Source organism: Macaca thibetana, chromosome 6 (assembly GCF_024542745.1).
Source record: "Macaca thibetana thibetana isolate TM-01 chromosome 6, ASM2454274v1, whole genome shotgun sequence".
NCBI classification, from domain to species: Eukaryota; Metazoa; Chordata; class Mammalia; order Primates; family Cercopithecidae; genus Macaca; species Macaca thibetana.
In genome coordinates this window covers 5,502,462-5,527,738 of record NC_065583.1, presented here as the reverse complement: position 1 = coordinate 5,527,738, position 25,277 = coordinate 5,502,462, and the positions used below count along the sequence as shown (strand labels likewise).

The 25,277-nt window shown below is 41.5% G+C and overlaps 2 protein-coding genes across 3 annotated transcripts in view; one reads left to right on the top strand and one right to left on the bottom strand.

Annotated features, from left to right (window-relative positions):
- THOC3 (THO complex subunit 3) overlaps window positions 1–25,277 on the bottom strand; it is a 259,254-nt gene that overhangs the window by 192,020 nt on the left and 41,957 nt on the right. The window lies entirely within an intron of this gene.
- LOC126956379 (FUN14 domain-containing protein 1-like) lies at window positions 114–16,569 on the top strand. 2 transcript variants are annotated; one of them, XM_050793313.1, is made up of 8 exons: window positions 114–196; window positions 3,133–3,287; window positions 4,453–4,586; window positions 8,198–8,286; window positions 12,873–12,997; window positions 13,139–13,308; window positions 14,395–14,574; window positions 15,511–16,569. In XM_050793313.1, the coding sequence occupies exon 8, from the start codon at window positions 15,542–15,544 to the stop codon at window positions 16,007–16,009; it is 468 nt and encodes a 155-aa protein (XP_050649270.1). In that variant the 5' UTR covers window positions 114–196; window positions 3,133–3,287; window positions 4,453–4,586; window positions 8,198–8,286; window positions 12,873–12,997; window positions 13,139–13,308; window positions 14,395–14,574; window positions 15,511–15,541; the 3' UTR covers window positions 16,010–16,569. The 2 variants fall into 2 exon arrangements, with proteins under 2 accessions (XP_050649270.1, XP_050649271.1); XM_050793314.1 differs by lacking the exon at window positions 14,395–14,574.

The window sequence follows — 25,277 nt, the reverse complement described above, 5'->3', positions numbered from 1 at the left end:
GTTTTTTAGAGGGCACAAATTGTTATTGTGTTGTTTCTCTTTCACATTTTTTTCCTGAAGTTATTTTCCAATTGTTTTCATTCTTTCCGAAGTTTTGTTCACTCAGTTTTGAGTTTTTGTAATTTTGATAGACTTCTTTTGTGCTTTCATTTTCTCAATGATTTTTACGTCATTTTAAAAACACTTCCGTAGTATGGTAAGTCACATCAAGATGGACTGTTTTTATGTTTTGTAGTGATTGATATTCTGGATGTATTTTACATATGTAAGTGTTAATGGCCTGGTGCAGTGGCTACCGCCTGTGATCTCAGCAGTTTGGAAGACCAAGGCAGGAGGATTGCTTAATCCCAGGAGTTTAAGACCAGCTTGGGCAACATAGTGAGACCTCATCCCTACAAAAAAAAAAAAAAAAAAAATTATTTGATTAGCTGGGCATGGTGGCATCCGTCTGTAGTCCCAGCTACTTGGGAAGCTGAGGCAGGAGGATTGCTTGAGCCCAGGAGGTTGAGGCTGCAGTAAGCCATGACTGCACCACTGCACTCCAGCCTGGGTGACAGAGCGAGACCCTGTCTTTAAAAAAAAAAAAAAAAAGTTTATTAATATTAATATCAGTTAGAAATCTAGTTGTTCATTGCAGAACTAAACCAGTTTATAGCATAAATGAGCACTGGGAGGGAAATGTTACGTTTTCACTCCAGGCCTTGAATCCTTGTGTCTTTCAGGGTTCTGTGGTTCCTGGTCCCAGAGAAATCACTTGCTTGCTGTTGCCTTTGCTGTCTCATAAGCCTCGTGTTGCTCAAGTTCAGTTGTGTATTAGCGCACTAACTGTACTATGAGCTTCTCTAAGCATGTGCAAGCGATTTGAGAGGAGCCTAATATCTGCAAGGAATTTGAGAGGAGCCTTTTAAGGATGTTTTATTGGGTGGGTCAGGTAAGGGAGATAACATGGGGGCAAGAAGGAAAGTTATTAATTCATGTGAAACTACCAGTCCTTCATCACCTAACTTGTGATTTACAGACACTGAGCACATTGCAGGTTGAGAAGGTGCTTGGTCCTTTTTGTAGCCTTATGCTGTGCTCTTAAAAGGCGTGAGTGTGCTGCTTTTTCTCACGATGTTGTTTCTTGTAGATTGTTGTCCTTGATGCTGGAAAACATTTTGATGACAAGACTCTAAACAGTGACCTATGCCACCCTAGTTTATTGGAAAATGAGAAACTTACATTACTGACAAGCTTGGAAGTTTCTTCTGTCCTGCAGTGGCCTGTATTTCCCTGGTCTTTACCTTGCCACTCTGCTTTTTTCTCCTTTTTTGTGGCAGTAGTTATGATGCCAACTTTTAGGGTTTCTTTGTCCTCCTCTTTTCTTCCTACCTGGCAGCATTCAAATGGCCACTTCTATTAAGTGATGGAATTCAAGAATTTATTTATTTATTAATCCTGATATGGTTTCACTCATCCCTCAGTTTAACATTTAGGGTACAAAGTAGTCACCTAGAGGTGCCACTCAATATACAGCACTGTGTTTAGAAATTGAGGGAGCCATGAAATATTTAGCCTCTGCTCTCTGAGACCTCAGCCAGGTACAAAGAAGAGATGCAGAACCGCATTTCAGGTTGTGTTATGTACACCCAGCAGCACCAAAATGTGCCTGGGAATCACAGGGGTCAGAAATTTACCTCTGAGGCAGGTATGGCTGAAGCTTTATGAAAAGAGATGGGTCCTGTGCCAGGCCTAGATGTGGGCGAAGGAGGACGTGTCAGGAAGCAGAAACAGTAGCAGCAAAGGTGCTGTTGTGAGGCATGTGGGCCGTGTTTGGGGAACAGCAGGGGCTTTCTATGTCAGGTTTACAGCATCTGTGGGAGGCTGCATTGGTAAATAAGCCCAGAGAAGTAGGCTGGAGCTACCTAAATTACAAGTATGCATGGCTTCGAAGGCCAGCTGAGTGGTATAAATAGAAACTATAAATCGTATCACATTTATTGAGGACAGCTTTTACTGCCAAAAGAGTTTTTAAATTTTTTTGGATTGTGTAATTGGTGGATAAAGAATTATTGACCTAAATGTATCCGATCTTAGAGTGTTTTAGTATGCCAGATTATGGGAGGTGAAATGGCTAAGTCAAAGGTGATGAGTGTTTTTGAGACTCTTAATGTTAATTGCAAAATTAACCTATAAAAAGGCAGTGCCAGCTTCGACCATGACTGAGAGCTCTAGTCTTGTCCTTGCTGAGCTGGGTGTTACAACATTGAAACCTGCCGTGTCCTCCCTCCCCCTCTGTCTCTTTCTCTCTCTCTCCTCCCTTCTTCCCTTTCTTCCTTTTACTTCTCTTAGGATAGGCTCATCTGTACTTTTTTGATAGAGGTAACCATTTGCCACACCATTTTCTGAAGGGCCTGCTCTCTTCCCGTTCATTTGTGATGGCACATTTATCCTATCCTAAGTTTTGATAACGTGTCAGAATCTTTCTGTCCTGTCCTCTCAAAGGGGTTAAATTTTTTTATAATGACTTATAACTGACTGAAGTTATAATAGTTTTCTCATGTCAAATATAAAAACAGGCCAGTTGAGGTGGCTCATGCGTGTAATCCCAACACTTTGGTACGCCAGAGTGGGTGGAATGCTTGAGTCCAGGAGTTCGAGACCAGTCTGGACAACATGGGGCAACCCCATTTCTACAAAAAAAAAAAAAAAATTATCCAGGCCAGGTGGTACACATGTGTAGTCCCAGTTACTCGGGAGGCTGAGGTGGGAGGATGACTTGAGCCTGGGAGGTGAAGATTGCAGTGAGCTGAGATCACACCACTGCATTCAGTCTGGGCAACAGAACGAGACTCTATCTCAAAAAAAAAAAATTGTGTACTTTATTGACTCATTTATGTCTGATGGGTATTTTTATTACAAATTGTTTAGTTACTACTTTAAAGCCTGCATTATTTTTTTCTTAGTTTTATTGACTCATTTATGTCTTAGTCTTTTTTATTACAAATTATTTATTGTTTAGTCACTACCTTAGAGCATGTTTTATTTTTTATTAATTTTATTGACTTATTTATGTCTTAGTCCTTTTTATTACAAATTATTGTTTAGTCACTACTTTAGAGTCTGTTTTATTTTTTCTTAATTTTATTAAAGGACGATATTGATGATGAAATATCTTACGAAGATCATTTAGAGGTTTATTTTGAATAACTGACAATTCCAGGAATGATGGAATAAAACATATGAAGTAGAAGGACTGGAACCTCCAGAAAAAATACTTCAAGTTACCGACAAGTGATCTTAGTCAGGTATGTTACAGTCTTAATGGCTTTTCAGAAATTTGACAGAAAATTACTATTGATTTCATTGGATGTTTACATGAATTTTAAGCCTTTGGTTTTCTTTTTAACTTGATTTTTTACAGGTATAAATTGATAAGAAATGCCTGCACTTTCCCTCCTTCCTATCTTTCCCTCCTTCCTATCTTTCCCTTGCCTACAGAAAATTAAAAGGCAAAACAATGGACATTTACATATTCTTCATTTAGATTAACCACTGGCTAGCATTTGCCACCTTTGCATTTTCTTTCTCTTTCCGTAAGTACGTTCTTCTCTGAATCATTTGAAAGTAAGTTGCGGAGAGCATGATGTTTTACCCCAACACTTCAGCATTTATCTCTTGTGAATAATGACATATTTCTACATAATTGCAATTGTACCATCTAACTATAATACAGTAATTTGATGTACAGCCCATATTCAGATTCACCAAATTGTCTCCAAAATATTCTTTATTTTTGTTTTAGATCCACAGTTTAATCAAAGATTAACCTTGCCTTTGGTTATCATGTCTCTCTATTCTTTTACTTTGGAGTAGTTCTTTCAATACATGAAACATTTTGAAAAATCTAGGCTCTTTGTTTTGTACAATGACCCATAATCTAGATATATCTGATTGCTTTTTTCTTCTCCTGACTAGAATAGATTGAGCATTTTGGCAAGAATACAGATTAAACAGTGTTCTTATGAGTGGATCCAGATTAAACAGTGAAAAATCCCTAATCCAGATTAGGCAGTGTTGGGTACTTATTGCCTCACACCAGGAGATTTTGCGTCTGTCCCACGGTTGGTGATTCTATGTTTAATAATTTTGGTTGAGGTGGTGTCCACTGGACGTCTCCTTGTGAAGGTAGCTTTTCCCTTTTGTTCTTAGTCATCTGTGGGATGAGACATCAAAGCACTGTGAACATCTTATTCCCCGGCAACCTTCATGAGCTGGTTTCAGCGTCATTGCTGAAGCCTCTTGGAAACATTGGTTACACCCGTGGTTCCAATGGTGATTTTTCTCATTCCTTTTATGTTGATTACCTGCCTCCTTCAATGAAGTAGATGTTGTCTCTTCCCCATGTTTTACCCTTCAAAATGTTTAATTTTAATTTAAATGGTTAATACAGCTAAGTTATTCTTTCAACAGGCAAATGAAAACAGTAGCCTAAAGTGTCGGTTTCAACCAGAAAATAACAGCTATGATTTCTCATGGCTCACACTCTTCTGAAACGACTCAGGAAGAGGCTGAGGAAGGCCATGTTGTTTGTCTACCTGGGACTAGTGAGTATAGAAATAGGATTCCTTTGTTCTTAAATTCTACTTTTGACTTTACTTTTAAAATATAATTTCTTTCATATGATTTGGCTCATACCTGTAATCTTAGCATTTTGGGATGCCAAAGAGGGAGAATCACTTGACCCCAGGAGTTTGAGACCAGCCTAGGCATCATAGGGAGACTCTGTACACACGCGCGCACACACACACACACACACACACACACACAAACCCGGAATGATGGTATGCGACTGTGGTCCCAGCTACCTGACAGGCTGAGGTTGGAGGATCATTTGGGCCCAGGAGATGGAGGTTGCAGTGAACTGTGATTGCGCCACTGCACTCCAGCCTGGGTGACAGAGCAAGACCCTGTCTCACAAAAGAAAAAGAAGAGGAGACCTTCTATTAGTCTTCTTGATTTTTGTCAAAATATGATATGTGATAGTTGATAAGCTTTATGCATATGTCAATCTGTGGCCATTTAATTTTGGGTTAAGGACTTGTTCTATTATAGTACAGTAATCATTTTACTAATTAATGACTATTTGTCATTAAAAACAATATATTTAGTCTTAATGCAGTTGAGTACTCACACATTTCTGGGGAAACTAGGTCAGGACATTTCAACTGAGAATTGTCAAACAGGCATGCTGCTCGGTGGTGCAGCTCTTATGCAGACGACTCCCTTCATGTAATTTAGTAGGAAAATGACAGAAATACTTGTAAACTGTAAAGTAAAGCAGAATTCTGGTTATTGAATCACAGCACCTACTGAAAGACGTTCTCAAGTTCTGATTGAGTTCTAAAAGTTTTTTGAAGATTGGAATTCTTCATATGTAAGTAAAACCAATTTCTGATGACCCATTTCCAGTCCATCTTCTAAAGAAGTATTTAATCTGGGCCATGCGTGGTGGCTCACGCCTGTAATCCCAGCACTTTGGGAGGCCAAGGCGGGTGGATCACAAGATCAAGAGATCAAGACCATCCTGGCCAACATGGTGAAACCCCATCTCTACTAAAAATACAAAAATTAGCTGGGCATGGTGGTGCATGCCTATAGTCTCAGCTACTCGGGAAGCTGAGGCAGGAGAATCACTTGAACCCAGGAGGCAGAGGTTACAGTGAGCCGAGATTGTGCCACTGCACTCCAGCCTGGCAACAGAGCAAGACACTGTCTCAAAAAAAAGAAAAAGAAAAAAGAAGAAGTATTTAATCTGAGCTGGGCTCTGATGACTCACTCCTGTAATCTCAGCAGTTTTAGAGGCCAAGGCATGAGGGTTACTTGAAACCAGGAGTTTGACACCAGCCTAGACAACAATAGGAAGACCCCATCTCTACAAAAAAAATTTAAAAATTAGCTGAGCAGGAGGCTGAGTTGGGAGGATCACTTGAGCTTAGGAGTTGGAGGTTGCAGAAAGCTATGATCATGCCACTGCACTCCAGGCTGGATGACAGTGAGACCCTGTCTCTGAAACACAAACAAAACTAACCAAAAAAGTGTTTGTAGGAGGCTCCCAGCAATCTTAGCGTGAAGCCATGAAGGAAGGCATAGTGTGAAGGCAAGTGCAGGGTGGCCTCTGGCAGCTGAGGATCAGGACAGGATGTGGAATGAACATCTGCATCAAAGCTCTATTGCTTGGATTGGGAAAAAAATTCCTATATGTAGGTCAGCCTTAAAGTATACCATTTCATAAAATATTATCTTTCCCATATTTTGAGGCCATGCAATTTGTGCTACCTGAAGGAACAGTATTGTGTCCTTGATTTGATGAAATCAGTAGCTTTCTTACCTTATTGAGTGACATCTACAGAACTCAGAAACAGAGGCTACATATTAAGCAAATTTATATCTTTCTTGTTATAGTATTATTGTGTATAAGAAATACAGATGGCCGGGTGCATTAGCTCACACCTGTAATCTCAGCACTTTGGGAGGCTGAGGTAGATGGATCACAAGGTTAGGAGTTCAAGACCAGCCTGGCCAACATGGTAAAACCCTGTCTCTACTAAAAAAAAATAAAAAATTAGCAGGACCTGGTGGCATGCACCTGTAATCCCAGCTACTTGGAAGCTGAGACAGGAGAATTGCTTGAACCCGGGAGGCAGAGATTGCAGTCAGCCAAGATCGCACCACTGGACTCCAGCCTGGGGGACAGAGAAAGACTCTGTCAGAAAGAAAGAAAAAGAGGGAGGGAAGGAGAGGGAGGAGAGGGGACAGGAGGGGAGGGGAGGGGGAAGGGAAGGAGAGAGAAGAGAAGAGAAGAGAAGAGAAGAGAAGAGAGAGAAGGGAGAGAGAAGAGAAGGGAAGAGCAATGAGAGCAAAACATCATATGAAAGAACAAAGGAAGGAAGGAGAGAGAGAGAAAGAAAAAGAAGGAAAGGAAGAAAGAGAAAGGTAAGAGAAAGAAAGAAGAAAAAGAAAGAAAGAAAAAGAAAGAAAGAGAAAGAAAGAAAGAAGAAGAGAAGGAAGGAAGGAAAGAAGAAAGAAAGGGAAAGAAGAAAGAAGAAGGAGGGAGGGAGGGAGACAGCGAAGGGAGGGGAGGGGAGGAGAAGGGAGAGAAAAGAAGAGCAATCAGAGCAAAACTTCATCTAAAGGAACAGAGGAAGGAAGGGAGGAAGGAAGGAAGGAAGGAGAGAGAAAAGAGAAAGAAAAAGAAAGAAAGAAAAGAAAGAAAAAGAAAGAAGGAAAGAAAGAGGAAGGAAGGAAGGAAAAAGGAAAGAAAGAAAAGAGAAAGAAAGAAAAAGTGAGGGTTTGTCCCCCAACTGATGTCAGCTGGGGGGAGTTTCAGGTGCATGGTGCTATCAGGTGTTCAAAGTGCTCCTTACCTAAAAACGAAAAATCACAAAAATGAAATTATCAAGAGAATTTTAGGTATCAGCTTTATATTTGTATAAATTATTTGTAGAGTTGGATTTTAAGAGTTTTGCCTGCTTCGGAATTCTCCCATTGTGTTTTATTTTTCTTTTATGTGTATCTTATTACCTATTGTTACGTAAGTATTCTTCACCTATTAGAATCTGTCATTGTCCTCTGCTCCATTTCTTCAGCAGTCAGGACCATCCATGGTTTCCCCACCATCCAGCATTTTCTCCTAATACTGTTACAGTTTTATTAACTATGATGTGAGTTTTGCATGTGGGTTACTTTTTTCTCACTTAGACCCACTTTTCCAGTATTTACTAAAAGAATTCTTACTTTTTTTCTTTATTCTGTACATCTCTGTTTTGCACATATTAAATATATTTGTAACTTTAAATTGTAAAATATATGTAACATAAACTTGACCATATAATCATTTTTAAGTGTACAGTTCAGTAATGTTAAGTACATTTATCAGGGTTGTTCAATGTTTTGGCTTCTTTGGACCACATTGGAAGAATTGTCGTGGACCACACATAAAATATGCTAACACTAATGATAGCTAATGAGTGAAAGAAAGACAGAGAGAGAGAGAGAAAGCAAGAAAGAAAAGAAAGAAAGAAAGAAAGAAAGAAAGAAAGAAAGAAAGAAAGAAAGAAAGAAAGAAAGCAAGCAAGCTGTATGCATAAATCTCATAATGAGTTTTTGTTTGTTTGTTTTGACATGAACTTTGGTGGACACCTGTCAACCCTAACAGTCAGATCTAAGATTTTTAGTTGAAAGGATTTCCCCACTCAGTACTTTGAATTAATCAACCCTACTGCTTTCTGGCCTCCAAGGTTTCTGGTAAGGAATCTACTGATAATCTCACTGAGGATCCTTTGTATGTGAGAAGTAGCTTCTCCCTTGTTTCATTCAAGGTTCTTTGTCTTTTTTTTTTTTTTTTTTTTTTTTTGAGACGGAGTCTCACTCTGTCGCCCAGGCTGGAGTGCAGTGGCCAGATCTCACTGCAAGCTCCGCCTCCCAGGTTCACGCCATTCTCCTGCCTCAGCCTCCTAAGTAGCTGGGACTACAGGCCCCTGCCACCTCGCCCGGCTAGTTTTTTGTATTTTTTAGTAGAGATGGGGTTTCACCGTGTTAGCCAGGATGGTCTCGATCTCCTGACCTCATGATCCACCCATCTTGGCCTCCCAAAGTGCTGGGATTACAGGCTTGAGCCACCGCGCCCAGCCGGTTCTTTGTCTTTTGATACCTTGATTATAATGTGTCTTGAGTGATATACTTTGAATTTATCCTATTTTGAGTTTGTTGAGCTTCTTGGTTTCTGTGAAAGTAAGTTTTTGTAGAGACAGGGACTCATGACCAGGCGCAGTGGCTCACGCCTGTAATCCCAGCACTTTGGGAGACCAGCCAAGGCCGGTGGATCACCTGAGGTCGGGAGGTCAAGACCAGCCTAACCAACACGGAGAAACCCTGTCTCTACTAAAAATACACAAAATGAGCTGGGCGTGGCAGTGCACGCCTGTAATCCCAGCACTTTGGGAGACCAGCCAAGGCCGGTGGATCACCTGAGGTCGGGAGGTCAAGACCAGCCTAACCAACACGGAGAAACCCTGTCTCTACTAAAAATACAAAATGAGCTGGGCGTGGCAGTGCACGCCTGTAATCCCAGCACTTTGGGAGACCAGCCAAGGCCGGTGGATCACCTGAGGTCGGGAGGTCAAGACCAGCCTAACCAACACGGAGAAACCCTGTCTCTACTAAAAATACAAAATGAGCTGGGCATGGCAGTGCACGCCTGTAATCCCAGCACTTTGGGAGACCAGCCAAGGCCGGTGGATCACCTGAGGTCGGGAGGTCAAGACCAGCCTAACCAACACGGAGAAACCCTGTCTCTACTAAAAATACAAAATGAGCTGGGTGTGGCAGCGCACGCCTGTAATCCCAGCTACTCGGGAGGCTGAGGCAACAGAATTGCTTGAACCCAGGAGGCGGAGGTTGCAGTGAACTGAGATTGCACCATTGCAACAAGAGCAAAACTTTGTCTCAAAAAAAAAAAAAAAAAAAAAAAAAAGGGTGTCACTCAGTCACCCAGGCTGAAAGGGCTCAAGCAATCCTTTCACGTGATCCTCCTGAGTAGCTGAGATTGCACATGCACACCATCATACCAGCTTTTCATTTTAATTATGATTTTTTCATAAAGACAGGGTCTCACTATGTTTCCCAGGCTGACCTTGAGTTCCTGGCCTGTAACAACCCTTCCACATTGGCCTCCCAAAGCACTGAGGTTACAGGTGGGAGCCACCATGCCGAGCCTTGGATATTTACAATGTTTTAAATCAAATTTGGGAAGTTTCTTAGATTTTCATTATTTCTTCAGATGTTCTTTTATTCCCTCTGTCTGTTCTGTGATTCTTACAAACTGTTGTTGGTGCACTTGATGCTGTCCCACAGGTCCCTGAAGCTCAGTTGATATTTCTGCAACCATTTTCTTTCTGTTTCTGACACAGGATTATTTCAATTGTTTTGTCTTCAGATTTGCTAATTCTTTCCTCTGCTTGGTCAAATCTGTTTTTAATCCCTTCTAATAATTTTTTGTTTTTTGAGACGGAGTCTCTGTCTGTCACCCAGGCTGGAGTACAGTAGTGCGATCTCAGCTCACTGCAGCCTCCACCCCCCGGGTCCACGCGATTCTCCTGCCTCAGCCGCCCAAGTAGCTGGGACTACAGGCGCGTGCCACCACACCCGGCTAATTTTTGTATTTTTAGTAGAGACGGGGTTTTATCATGTTGCTCAGGGTGGTGTCAATCTCCAGACCTCTTGATCTGCCTGCCTCAGCCTCCCAAAGTGCTGGGATTACAGGTGTGAGCCACTGCGCCCAGCCCTTTCTAGTAAAATTTTTTTATTTCAGGTATTTTAATTTTTAGTTGCAGAATTTCTTTTTGATTCCTTTTTATAATTATCTCTTTATTGAGGTTCTTATTTTGCTCACAGGTCATTTTCCTGTAGTGCCCATGTCTGTCTTTAGCTCTTTGGGCATCTTTAAGAGTTACCGTTAAGTTTTTGTCTAATAAGTATGCCTGATATCTGAGTATCCTCAGTTGTATTTTATATTCACTTACTTAGTTCCTTTTAATGGGCCATACTTTCCAGTTCCTTTGTGTGCCTTGTGATTTGATTTTGTTATAAACTGGATATTTTAAACTTAAAAATTGGTAACTCAGGAAGTTAGATTCCCTTTTTACTACAGGATTTACTGTTACTTTTTTTTTTTTTTTTTTTTTGCGACGGAGTCTTGCTCTGTCCCCCAAGCTGGAGTGCAGCGGTGCAATCTCAGCAAGAGTTCAACATTTATTCTGTGGAGCCAAAGGAATTGTTGATAAATTCTGTGGAGGAAATTAGGGTTATTGGAGGGAGAGTTTATTAAAAGTAGAAGTCACCATTCATTTTTTTTTTTTTTTGAACTTAGCTTTGAAAGTGAAATGTTATCTTGTTCAGTGTAGTGAATTTTTTAAAAATAAAAATAAATACTTAGGAGAGGTGGATCTTTCTGGATTGTGTAGGGCTTTTGAGAGTACGACAGAAGTTGAAGAGCAACGAACTAATATATTAAACTAACGAATAAGACACTGAATCATGGAAAAATGATCTGTTATTCAGAATTTTTATTTTGGCATAAGTTACAAAGTTTTATTTGCATTCACATTACTGGATCAAGGAAGACATTCTTAAGTGAAGACTAATAAAAAGCTGAGTGTATTTCCTGAGTTGACATTGTAGGTGTGTTTGTGACGGTTTGTAAGAAAGACAAGTGGAGTCTCCTCTGCATTAGCAGCTGCTTGAACACGAGCCTTCCTGAAACTTTCATGCAAGTCGGGAGGAGCATCCCTAATCTTCATACAGATTTTCAAGGATGTGTCTATTTTGTAAAATAAAGTGCTGTTATACTGTAAGTTTTAGGAGGCAGGAGTTTTTTTTTTTTTGCTTACTAATATGTCACTGATGGTCAAACAGTTTGTAGTGCAAAGTAGGTATTTAATTATTGAAGAAATAAAGTGTCATTTCTAATGACACTTGTTTTAATTTGGATTTATTAGGAAGGGCAACTTATTTGACTGTTAGTTCTGATGATTAAAAGGTAGCGAGCAGTAAGGAAATAAAAGGTTCTATGTGGGCCGGGCACGGTGGCTCACGCCTGTAATCCCAGCACTTTGGGAGACTGAGGCAGGTGGATCACAAGGTCAGGAGATCGAGACCATCCTGGCTAACACAGTGAAGGCCCGTCTCTATTAAAAATACCAAAAAAAAAAAAAAAAAACATTAGCTGGGAGTGGTGGCGGGCACCTTTAGTCTCAGCTACATGGGAGTCTGGGGCAGGAGAATGGCGTGAACCCGGGAGGCAGACCTTGCAGTGAGCCGAGATGGCACCACTGCACTCCAGCCTGGGCAACACAGCAAGACTCCGTCTCAAAAAAAAAAAAAAGGTTCTATGTGGACTTTGAAGGTCGTCTCTATCAATTTGAGGTTGAATGGGAGGAACAGTTTTGTTGACATCCGTTAGCTGTGTTACGAGTACAATTTTGTTTTTTACTCAGGCAAAGGAAAATGTGTGTGTGTGTTAAATACAGTCGGCCCCCTTTATCTGTGGGTCCTGCATCCTCGCTTTCTACCAACCTCAGATCAAAAATACTCCAGAAAAAAAAGGACGGCTGCATCTGTACTGAACATGCACAAACTTTTTTTCTTGTCATTATTCTTTATGCAATAAAGTGTAACAACTATTTATTTAGCATTTCCATTGTATTAGATATTGTAAGTAATCTAGAGATAATTTGAAGGATATTGGAGGGTGTGTCTGGGCTGTAGGCAAGTACTATGGCATTTTATGTCAGGGACACCTACGGATTTTTGTATCCAGCCATGGATCCTGTACAGTTTAACATTTCCACACGCTGAGGGTGTGATGGGTCTGGGTTGGGTTGGGCCCCCATGTTTGAGGAAGTGTGCCCATCATGATTGTACACCCTTGTTGTAAACTTTGGATATGTCTATTTTGATATTTAAAACATTTTCAGATTAAGTCTGAAAAATGCCAAGATACTAATAATATTTTAAGGGGGAACTGATAGAACTCATTATTAGAACTTTCTAATAGTAGAAAGGAAGTCTATTTATTTTATGAAATTGTCAGTTCATCTTAAGATCTAATAGTCTTTTCCAATTAGCAGCGACTTAATTCAGACTACCTCAGAAGAAGAATTTAACATTTATTTTTGTAGAAAAACAGCAATTTTAAAATAGCCTGGGAAAACTTAGGTAAGTTTTCCTTAATCCTGACTCTTAATTTGTGGCTACAAGTGGCAATGATGTGAACATAAGTTGTGCTATTTATTAATATATTGCTTTTCATAAATCAGTCCCTTTGTAATTAGGTAAAAAAAGAAAAGAGAGACATTCTTGATTTTGGTGACTAGAGTTGTAGATGCTGGAAGGCTTTGTCACTAAAATTGATGAACCAGATGCACGTCACCAGCCAATCACGCTGACTCTTAATGCCGTAAGTATGAGCATACAGTGTAAAACTGTTGATAGAATACATTGGTCTTATGAAATGAAATGTTTTGGTTAAGGATTTTTTAAACAAATTTCACATTACACTACTGACTTTACTAAATCTGAGTCTTGTATTTCTGAACAGAGCACCATGGCCTGGCACCGTCACGTTTTCCAAGGAACCTGCCGGAGCTCCTGCGGAAGCTGCTCCTTGGGCCGATGGAGGCGCTTAGCTGGTAGGCCCTTCTTTAGTCACCACAGGATGCCTGCTGTTCATGAACAGAAAGGAGAGGACAGGCTTTGAATAAAACACAGGTAAGTTTCCCAACCGCTTTTCTTTCATTAATATTTCAGTATTGGCCAGGCAAAGTGTCTCACGTCTGTAATCTCAGCATTTTGGGAGGCTGAGGTGGGCAGATCATGAGGTCAGGAGATAGAGACCATCCTGGCCAACATGGAGAAACCCTGTCTCTACTGAAAAATACAAAATTAGCTGGGTGTGGTGGCGCGTGCCTGTAATCCCAGCTACTCGGGAGGCTGAGGCAGGAGAAACACTTGAACCCAGGAGGCAGAGGTTGTGGTGAGCCGAGATCGCACCATTGCACTCCAGCCTGGGCAACAAGAGCGAAACTCCTTCTCAAAAAAAAAAAAACAAAAAAAAAAAACAGCTCCTCTGAGTTGCACATGGCTTGTCCTCTGCCTGGTTACATACAGACTGTGTGCAGAGTCTGCTCTTAGGACCTCACGGAAGAAGTGTCTGGCCCGCATCAGTGTGGATGCTTGTGCTTGGATTGCTTGCCCACCGCTCCCCTGGGCTGGCTTTTTCTGGGAAGCTTTCCTCCACTCTACAGGTTACTCATAAATAGCAGTCCCATAACTCTATGGCTTCCCACACCCCTTGTGCAGATGGCAATGTGATGTCCCTCTCCTTATCTATATTCTTCTCTGGAGCACAAGCTCTAAGGATGGGAATAACATCATCTCCTCAGCACCTAGCTCAGTCTTTCAGACAAAGAAAACATGTAAGATGGCCGGGCGCAGTGGCTCACGCCTGTAATCCCAAAACTTTGGGAGGCTGAGGCAGGCCGATCACGAGGTGAGGAGATCAAGACCATCCTGGCTAACACGGTGAAACCCCGTCTCTACTAAAAATACAAAAAAAAAAAAAATTTAGCCAGGCGTGGTGGTAGGTGCCTGAAGTCCCAGCTACTCGGGAGGCTGAGGCAGGAGAATGGAGTGAACCTGGGAGGTGGAGCTTGCAGTAAGTGGAGATTGCGCCACTGCACACCAGCCTGGGTAACAGAGCGAGACTCCATCTCAAAAAAAAAAAAAAGAAAACATCTAAGAAATAGTTGCCAAAATAATTGAATACAGGATCTTCAACTCAGATTGTTTTGTTAGGACCTGGAAAACATTTGTGAGGCCATTGGACTTCAGATTTCAGTGTCAGGTGGTGGTGAAAGTTGAAGTCGTTTCTTCAAGAAGTAAACCTCTGCCACCTGGACTGTGCTCAGACATTTCATTGATTTTGTTAAATAAACATTTTCTGGCTTTGGGGGGTGTCCCTCTTGGTGGAACACAGTAAGTGTCAAAGATGGACACATAGTCCATGATTTGTAGTGTGTGGGAGCAGACCACAAATTAATGTTTGGAGAACAATTTTGTCATAACAGACACTGTTGAGGCTCAGTTGTACAGAACTGGAGAAGTCTTTCAGCTTGGCACATGTCCTGATTCAGCCTCTGTTTAACATATATTCCAATCCTGATTCTTAACTGGCTACAAAGACCACCTGAGATGTGTACGACACAGGAGCTGCTGGGGGAGGGGCAGTATTATCTCCCCAAACTCACAGCCACTCCGTATTTTCAAAAGCCAGCTTAGAGCTGCATAGAGAACACGCAGTCCATCCATTCTTCTCAGTGATGTACATTTCTCAATCAGCAACCACGTGGTTTTAGCAAACCCCACAGAAGTGGTTTTGATGTACCAGCCTTGAGTGTCACATCTCCCAACCATACCAAATGGATCACCTAACTGGGCGGGGCGGGGGGGACCCTCAGAAATGCGATTTAGTACTCACTGTAAAATTGCTTTTTTTTTTCTTCTGAGATGGAGTCTCACTCTGTTGCCTGGGCTGGAGTGCAATGGCGTGATCACTGCTCACTGCAACCTCCGCCTCCTGGGCTCAAGCAGTTCTCCTGCCTCAGCCTCCCAAGTAGCTATAATTACAAGCGCATGCCACCACTGCCAGCTAATTTTCATATGTTTAGTAGAGACAGGGTTTCACCATGTTGGCCAGGCTGCTTTCAAACTCCTGACAGGTGATCTGCCTGCCGTGGCCTCCTACAGTTCTGGGATTACAGGCGTGATCCCAGCCCGGCTGAGCTGGGCCGGGCTGGGATCCCACGCCCGGCTGAGCATCTTTTTATTTGCTGATTTGTCCCTTGTGCATTTTTTTTGTTCAGATGTCTATTCAGATCTTTTTCTCACTTGTAAATTTTTTTAATTGTTAAGAATGTTCTGAGAATTGGCCGTTGGCGGTATCATGGCGACCCGGAACCCCCCTCCCCAAGAATATGAAAGTGATGACGACTCCTATGAAGTGCTGGATTTAACTGAGTATGCAAGAAGACACCAGTGGTGGAATCCAGTGTTTGGCCACAGTTCGGGACCTATGGTGGAAAAATACTCAGTAGCTACCCAGATTGTAATGGGTGGCGTTCCTGGCTGGTGTGCAGGATTTCTGTTCCCGAAAGTTGGAAAACTTGCAGCAACTGCAGTAGGTGGTGGCTTTCTCCTCCGTCAGATTGCTAGTCATGGTGGCTACGTGCAGACTGACTGGAAGAGAGTTGAAAAAGCTGTAAACAAAGCAAAAAGACAGATTAAGAAACGAGCGAACAAAGCAGCACCTGAAATCAACAATTTAATTGAAGAAGCAACAGAATTTATCAAGCAGAACATTGTGATATCCAGTGGATTTGTGGGAGGCTTTTTGCTCGGACTTGCATCTTAAGGACATGAATATTCTCCCATAGTGGATTCAACTACGAGAAGAGAAGTGGCAGCAATAAGGCAGTCTCTCAACAGTCATGCTGCCAGAGTCTCTAGGGCAAGGAGAAACAACTAGCTGGGCAATACTCAATTCACAACTTAGCATTTTGCCATCTGAAGCTTGGCAAACTAGTATGTGCTGTAAAATAACCTGTATGGTATGTGAACCATAGTATTCCTGAGCAAAACATGGCTTTCACCGCTTTGTAAAAATTTGCATCTGTTTAGAAACTAGCCTATAAAATATCACCATTGGATGTAGATATGGAGAGAAAAGAAATATGTTGGGTTTATTGCTTAGTGAAATCTTTTCTTTTTATTTAAATAAAATGTTCATTGTGTTTTATGGTATGTGTCCATAATTTAAAATTTGTATTATAGTTTCAGTATTAAGGCTGACTTTTTTTTTTCCTAGATATGTTTCCAATAAGTTAAAAAACTGTAATACTCTTTTGTGGAAAGCTTTAGAAATGATATAATTATTAAAGATATTAAACAGACTCTGCTGATGTAAAAAAAAAAAAAAAAAAAAAAGAATGTCCTATCTAGTTTAGATATAAGCCCTTTATCACACATGTGTTTTGCAAATATTTTCTCCTAGTCTGTGGCTTCTATTCTGTCTCTTAACGCTCATTTTATTTTTTTTTTTATTTTTAATTATACTTTATGTTCTAGGGTTCCTGTGCACAACATGCAGGTTTGTTACATATGTATACATGTGCCATGTTGGTGTGCTGCACCCATTAACTCGTCATTTACATTAGGTATATCTCCTAATGCAATCCCTCCCCCATCCCCCCACCCCACAACAGGTCCCAGTGTGTGATGTTCCCCTTCCTGCATCGCAAGAACAGAAAACCAAACACCGCATGTTCTCACTTATAGGTGGGAATTGAACAATGAGATCACGCTCATTTTATTTTTACTTTTGGAACTAAAGAAGAGGAACGGTCAGCTTTCTGTTATTCTTGTCACAGTAATGGCAGAACCAAGCCTGCTAATGCTATGCTGAGCAAAGAAAGTCACACGGTCAAGTCCAGCATTAATGAAATGGGGTAGTACATGCAGGTGGGGGATGGGAAAAAGAAATGCTTCTTAAGAGTAATATCATCTGCCATCTGGGAACCTACAATGGCTTTCTATTACCTTATTCTTTGGTTTGTTTAATGTTGGAACCTTTCTGAAAGATCTTTCAACCTTTCTGGGAGAATCTAATCTGATAACACCATCAAAGACACATTTCTTCTTTTGGCATAAATTCTAAGATATCATTCACATTTATCAATGTTACATATATAAGAACTCACCAACCATATTCCTCCTTGAGGAATTATAGCACGTAATGGTTATAGAATTACCATTCTATGGATTGTATAGAATGGCTATAGATTGTAATTTTATAATCGTGTAACAATTTTCTAATGGGTTGGTTGCTTACTATCAATTTTGTTAAAGTCATGGCTTCTCCAGTCATTTCTTGCTTATCAAAATTATTTCATGAGATGGGTCTGTCCTTGTATATTTGCAAATGATGTTTGCTTCCTTCCGCTTAGAAAACAACTTGAACATACCTGTCTGGATCACATGGTCTTGTCCTGATAACTTGGTAGAGGTTGCTTCAGCATTGTTATTATTGTTGGGTGGTTATCATTAATATATTTCATATTCTGTTTAAAAAATGAAAATTTTACACAAGACCAATGTCTTCTTTTCCATTCCAGTACATTTTTCAGAAGTAACTAATGCTATTGGCTTTGTGCATTATAATTCCAGACCATTTTATATGTCTTTAGTTATATATACAGTATACACACACATTGTCGTATTATTCCATTTTTTCTAGCATTAAACATTGCTATGGAAAACTCTGAGGAAAAATATATATTTGAACAGAACTTTTTTTTTCTCAGATGTCCCCTCCTTAGGAATCTTTCTTTGATCCTTGAAGTTTGGTAACAACTTTATGTATATCCTGGCCGGGAGCAGTGGCTCACGCCTGTAATTTCAGCACTTTGGGAGGCCAAGGCAGGTGGATCACCTGAGGTTAGGAGTTTGCCTGGCCAACATGGTGAAACCCCATCTTTACTAAAAATACAAAAAGTTACCCAGGTGTGGTGGCTGGCACCTGTAATCCCAGCTACATGGGAGGCTGAGGCAAGAGAATCACTTGAACCCAGGAGGCGGAGGTTGCAGTGACCTGAGATCATGCCACTGCACTCTGGCCTGGGCAACAAGAGTGAAACTTTGTCTCAAATAAATAAATATGAATAAATGTATAAATTCATCTCAAATAAATAAATGTGTATAGTTCATTGTTCATTATTGTATGACATTTTCCTGGACATTTTGTACAATACATATGTGTACTTAACAATGGAAGAAAAATATTCCAAATATAGTGGAAGAAAAAAAAATTTTGTCCAGAGGTTTCCAACACATTTTATTTTGTAGATCACAGATTTAAAGCTTTTGAGGCCCAACATCTCTATTAATTCCTATAAAATGTCTGATCAATTTCAGTTTTGTAGCAGGCTCTTCTGTACTGCACGACATGCTTATAGCTGGAGGTCTGGTCACACATGCATACAGGTTGCCCACTGGTTCCTGGAGGTGGTCACGTCCAAGAAGCCTCTTCCAGGGAGCTTTATATTCCCAGGGGAGGGTTCCTTTGTCAAGAAGTGGATAGGTTTACATACGTGGCTTTGGTGCCTGTGAGCAGGAAGTGTCAGAAACTTTCAGGGTATGCTACTGCTTCTCTTAGGAAGTCAGGCACCCAAGGATCCAGTGTCCTTCTGCTTAATGAGAAGGATTCCTTCTCATTGTTTAGTGGGTTAAAATACAAGGAAGCTGGCCAGGCGCAGTGGCTCACTCCTGTAATCCCAGCACCTTGGGAGGCCGAGGTGGGTGGATTACAATCTCAGGAGTTGGAGAGCAGCCTGGCCAATATGGTGAAACCCCGTCTCTACTATAAAATACAAAAATTAGGATCTGGTGGCGCACGCCTGTAGTCCCACCTACTTGGGAGGCTGAAAGGGGAGAATCGCTGGAACCCAGGAGGCAGAGGTTGCAATCAGCCGAGATCGTGCCACTGTACTCCAGCCTGGGTGACAGAGTAAGACTCCATCTCAAAAACAAAAAACAAAAAAATATATATATATGGAAGCCTCTGTTTTTAAGTAACACAGGTAACACCTTTTTAGATCACCTATTCTGGAACTACAGATTTGTTGTTGTTGTTTTGTTTTGAAAGAGTCTCACTCTGTCACCCATAGTGGAGTGCAGTGGCAAGATCTTGGCTCACCGCAACTTCCAACTCCCAGGCTCAAGCGATTCTCCTGCCTCAGCCTCCCAAGTAGCTGTGATTACAAGCACATGCCACTACCAGTCGGCTAATTTTTGTATTTTTTGTAGAGACAGGGGTGTCAGCATGTTGGCCAGGCTGGTCTTGAACTCCTGACCTCACATGATCGACCCGCCTGGGCCTCCCAAAGTGCTGGGATTACAGGCATAAGCCACTGTGCCCGGCCTAGAACTGTAAAATTTAATTCAAGAAAATACAGGTCCCATGAAAGATGTAAGAGTTTTATAAAGCTAAAATCTAGTGTTTTCCGGTAAATTACACTTTAGCCAAAATCCTCCCAATGCTTCTAAAATAATACTAAAAGGGGCATCTGGTAATACAGGAGCAATTTTTTTTTTTTTTTTTTTTTGAGATGGAGTCTCACTCTGTTGCCCAGGCTAGAGTGCAGTGGCTCGATCTCAGCTCACTGCAACCTCTGCCACCCAGGTTAAAGCGATTCTTCTGCCTCAGCCTCCTGAGTAGCTGGGATTACAGGAGCCTACCAGCATGCCCGACTAATTTTTTATTTTTAGTAGAGATGAGGTTTCACCATATTGGCCAGGCTGGTCTCGAACTCCTGACCTCAGGTGATACACCCGCCTCAGCCTCCCAAACTGTTGGGATTACAGGCATGAGCCATTGCACCCAGCCATACGGGAGCAAGTTTAAAAATTAAATATTTATTTGAATAACAAGCTTACATTTGAACTGCAACATTGGCAATGCGGATTTTGAACGCGGATCACACAAAGCATGTATAAAATACTACTGGCCCAGAGAACAAAACACTGCTAAGAATTAGGCTAAATAGCTGCTGCTTTTAAGAAAATAAAAGGCCTGAAATCAATATACAATATGTTACAAAATGTATTGGCTGGGCGCAGTGGCTCATGCCTGTAATTTCAGCACTTTGGGAGGCCAAGATAGGAGTATCATCTGAGGTCAGGAGTTCAAGACCAGCCTGGCCGACATGGTGAAACTCCATCTCTATTAAAAATAAAAAATTAGGCCGGGCACGGTGGCTCACACCTGTAATCCTAGCACTTTGGGAGGCTGAGGCGGGCGGATCACGAGGTCAGGAGATCAAGACCATCCTGGCTAACACGGTGAAACCCCGTCTCTACTAAAAATACAAAAAATTAGCCGGGTGTGGTGGTGCTCGCCTGTAGTCCCAGCTACTCGGAGGCTGAGGCAGGAGAATGGCGTGAACCCGGGAGGCGGAGCTTGCAGTGAGCGGAGCTTGCAGTGAGCCGAGATCGCGCCACTGTACTCCAGCCTGGGCTACAAAGCAAGACTCTGTCTCAAAAATAAATAAATAAATAAATAAATTAGCTGGGTGTGGTGACACACACCTGTAGTCCCAGCTACCCGGGAGGCTGAGGCAGAAGAATTGCTCGAACCCAGGAGGAGGAACTTGCAGTGAGCCGAGATCACGCTCTTGCACTCCAGCCTGGGCGATGGGAAAGATTGTTTCAGGGGAAAAAAAAAAAAAAGGTATTAAACACTACCATATACAGAACAATCTTTGTTACTGACTATCTTTAAAAATTATTTGTGCAGTTAATTATATATTACAAATGAGCATAATACATGAACTTCCTTTTGGAAGGCAATTCCTTGTTACACTAAAAAACATCTAATTTTGGCTGGGCGTGGTGGCTCATGCCTGTAATTCCAGCATTTTTGGAGACCAAGATGGGCAGATCAACTGAGGTCAGGGGTTGGAGACAAGCCTGCTGAACATGGGGAAAACCTGCCTCTACTAAAAATACAAAAATGAGCCAGGCATCGTGGCGGGCACCTGTAGTCCCAGCTCCTTAAGGAGGCTGAGGCAGGAGAATCGCTTGAACCTGGAAGGCAGAGGTGGCAGTGAGCTGAGACTGTGCCACTGCACTCTGGCCTGAGCAACAAGAGCAAAACTCAGTCTAAAAAAACAAAACAAAACAAACAAACAAAAAAACCTAACTACATCACATTGCAAATATCTCATTTTTGCTGTTAATAAACAGTTAATAGTATTACTGTAAATATCAATAAGGAAACAAAAAATAAGATTTCTTTTTGTCTTCAAAGTGTGTTGTATGCAGTGAAGCACTTAACTGTGTTGAACAGAATGCAGTACTGGAAACTGTCGTGGGTGTGAGATGCCCTTGAGTGACTAGACTAGGCTTTTCTATTTTTTTATTTTTATTTTTTATTTTTTGAGACGGAGTCTCATTCTCTCGCAAGGCTGGAGTGCAGTGGCGCAACCTCGGCTCACTGCAACCTCTGTCCCCCAGGTTCAAGTGATTTTCCGGCCCCAACCTCCCAAGTCGCTGGGACTACAGGCACCCACCATCACGCCCAGTTAATTTTTTTGAATTTTTAGTAGAGACGGGGTTTCACCATGTTGGCCAGGATGGTCTTGATCTCTTGACCTCGTGATCCACCTTCCTGGGCCTCCCAAAGTGCTGGGATTACAGGTGTGAGCCAACGCGCCTGGTCCAAGACTAGGCTTTTCAAGCCAAAGACGAAGGAATCATGCAACCCTCTTACAACTAGGATACCATCCTGTGCCACTTACCAATGCTGTCTTCCCAGAAAACCATTCAAGACACTAAAAAAAGATCAGACTTATACGATAAACATACATAAAATGAAAAGACACCAACTGCTATTTGACACTATTGGTAATGTCTGTCATATGTCAAAACACTTTTTATTTTATTTATTTTGAGACTGAGTTTCGCTCTTGTTGCCCAGGCTGGAATGCAATGGCTCGACCTCGGCTCACAGCAACCTCTGCTTCCCAGGTTCAGGCAGTTCTCCTACCTCAGCCTCCTGAGTAGCTGGGATTACAGGCATGTGCTACTATACCCGGCTAATTTTCTGTATTTTTAGTAGAGACGGAGTTTCTCCATGTTGGTCAGGCTGGTCTTGAACTCACAACCTCGGGTGATCTGCCTGCCTCAGCCTCCCATAGTGCTGGGATTACAGGCATGAGCCACCGTGCCTGCCTGTGAAAGTGCTTTTAAAAAGAGAGTACTTCTGCTGCTTGGCCACATTCAGTACCTGTTCCCAAACCCCGAAGCCAGTGATGTCAGTGGCTGCATGGGCATTGAACGTGTACATGATTCCTGCAGCTTTCCTGTTGAGCTGGACCATGTTTATCAATGCTTTTCGGTACATTAATTCTACATCTTCTTGGATGACCACTAGTTTATTTCATTTTTCAGAAATATCCAGCCACTAGTGCACAGCCATTGCCACCTGTGCCCCCAGGGGATCTTGTCAACTCCAGTAGGTCCCCCCAGCACTGTGTTACCTGGCATAATAAAGGTAGTTGAGCTGTAGTTGTAGTGACTCCTCCCAAAACAACCAGGAGTTTAATACTGTTCGGCCATCGGTTACAGACATTCCTGCTGCTTCTGCTGTGGCTTTAAAAGCCTGTCTAATCGGCTCGGCGTGGTGGCTCATGCCTGTAATCCCAGCACTTTGGGAGTCCGAGGTAGGTGGATCATCTGAGGTCAGGAGTTTGAGACCAGCCTGGCCAACATGGTAAAACCCCATCGCTACTAAAAATACAGAAAACTAGCTGGGCATGGTGGTGCTTGACTGTAATCCCAGCTACTCGGGAGGCTGAGGTAGAATTGCTTGGGTGGCAGAGTAAGATGCCCTCTAAAAAAAAAAAAAAAAAAATTCAGGGACATCACCTTTCTCTGCCAGTCATTTTCTTACCCATGAAAGAAAACATATTCAAATCAATTTTTAGTTCAGAAAATGTTTCTTTTATCGTATCTTTGAACTTTTTTATTGTTCTGCATTTTTTTACTTCAAAAACACCTACTATATGTATTTTTTCTCTTTTGTTTCCTTTTTTTTTTCAAGATATGTTTTTGTTACTTTCCTTTTTGATTTTTTCACTATTAACATTATTTATATACCATGTACCTGGAGAGTTTCCAATGTTTCTCTTGTTATTGGCTTTTAGATTTATGCCATTTTACTCTGAGAAGATACTTGCTATGATTTTCATTTTTTAAATGCTTTTTTGAGATTTGTTCTGTGGCCTAAAATGTGGCCTATCCTGGAGAATGTTTTGTGAGCTGATGAGAGGAACGCAGGTTCTGCAGTTGCTGGGTGAAATGTGCTGTAATTACCTGTCAGGTCCCTTCGACTTCTATTAGAGTGTAAGTCTGGTCTTTGTTGCTTTTCTGCTGAGAGGGTGTGTCTGTTGCTAAAAGTGGGTGTTGGGGTCTCCAGCTGTTATTGTCTGTCTCTGTCTGTTGCTCGAATAACTCTTACTGTAATAACTGCGGCTCCTGCGTCAGGTGTGTTTACATTGACAACTGTTCTATCTTCTTGCTGAATTGATCCCTTTATCATTTTATAATGACCTTTATTTTCTATTTTTGTGCTTTTTTGACTTAAAGCCTACTTTGTGTGACAAGCATAGCTACACACACCCACTTTTGGTAACACCTTTCATTTCTTTTTTTTTTTTTTTTTTTTTTTTTTTTTTTTTTGAGACGGAGTCTCGCTCTGTCGCCCAGGCTGGAGTGCAGTGGCCGGATCTCAGCTCACTGCAAGCTCCGCCCCCCAGGTTCACGCCATTCTCCTGCCTCAGCCTCCCGAGTAGCTGGGACTATAGGCGCCCGCCACCTCGCCCGGCTAGTTTTTTTGTATTTTTTAGTAGAGACGGGGTTTCACCGTGTTAGCCAGGATGGTCTCGATCTCCTGACCTCGTGATCCGCCCGTCTCGGCCTCCCAAAGTGCTGGGATTACAGGCGTGAGCCACCGCGCCCGGCCAACACCTTTCATTTCTTACCACCTTCATTGAATCTCACTTCTTCACATTTACCAAAATGTCTACTTTTGAGCCATGGCACCTCTTTGAATCTTCAGATCCACCACATGCTGATCAAGCCTTCCTTCTTATCCGTACTCTGAGGAATCCGAAACAGGCATTTTTGCAAGGAGGTCTAGGAGGGAAACATAAATCTGTGTGTCAAAAGAATGAACAGAGAAAATAATGTGTCCTGGTTAACAAAAGTTCTCATTGTAAAGTGTTATGCACAAGATTATGGAATTTTATGTGCCATAAATGAAATTATCTTGATTTGCCTAAAACTACGTTTTGTTTAAAACTACTTTTAAAAATTACATGTTACTCTAATGAATGTATTTTTGAGAATTTGGTGACTTGTTATTTCCTAGACCTCTTTAATTTCAAATTAAATTCCAGCATATTTTGTTTGCATGAGGCAGAAATTTAAAAATAAAGATGCGTTCATTCACTCCAAGAAAAGTAACAGGCAAGGCATGGGTTAAAAAGAAAAGAACAAGTTTTCCTCTGCTTATCAGCTCACTTCAAGGACAGTTGTAAGATAAGCTGTTTGAGAAGCCAAAGCCAAAGGAATGGCTTCCAGACACCACCCCCTTCCAGAGCAAGGTTGAAGGAAAAAAAAAAAAAAAGACAAATTATTTTACTGTTACTGTTTCCCCAGGCTTCTTGAGCGTGTAAAATGTAAATACAGACATTTTACAAATGTCTGTATTTAGCCAGTTCTTGTTTTTCTTTCAATGCAACTACAGGGCCACCAGCTATGCAAGGCCACAAGTTATGCTATGCTATAGATTATGTGACCTGTCATATGATTAGCTGCTTTGGTTTTATTTATTGTAAGTCCACTTACAAAAACCCCGCTCTGTCTTTGTTTAATGCTCAGCTTTTTGGATGCGAATCCACTGAGCTGATGTGTACCTAAAATAAACAATCCTCCTGTACTCTCATATCAGTCTCTCCAGTCCTCAGTTTCCCACAACGTGTGTGACTTTCATGTCATAAATCTTAGTTTATCAATAAACATTTTGAATGGATCTAATGGATTGTGTGGTTGTCTAAATGTTA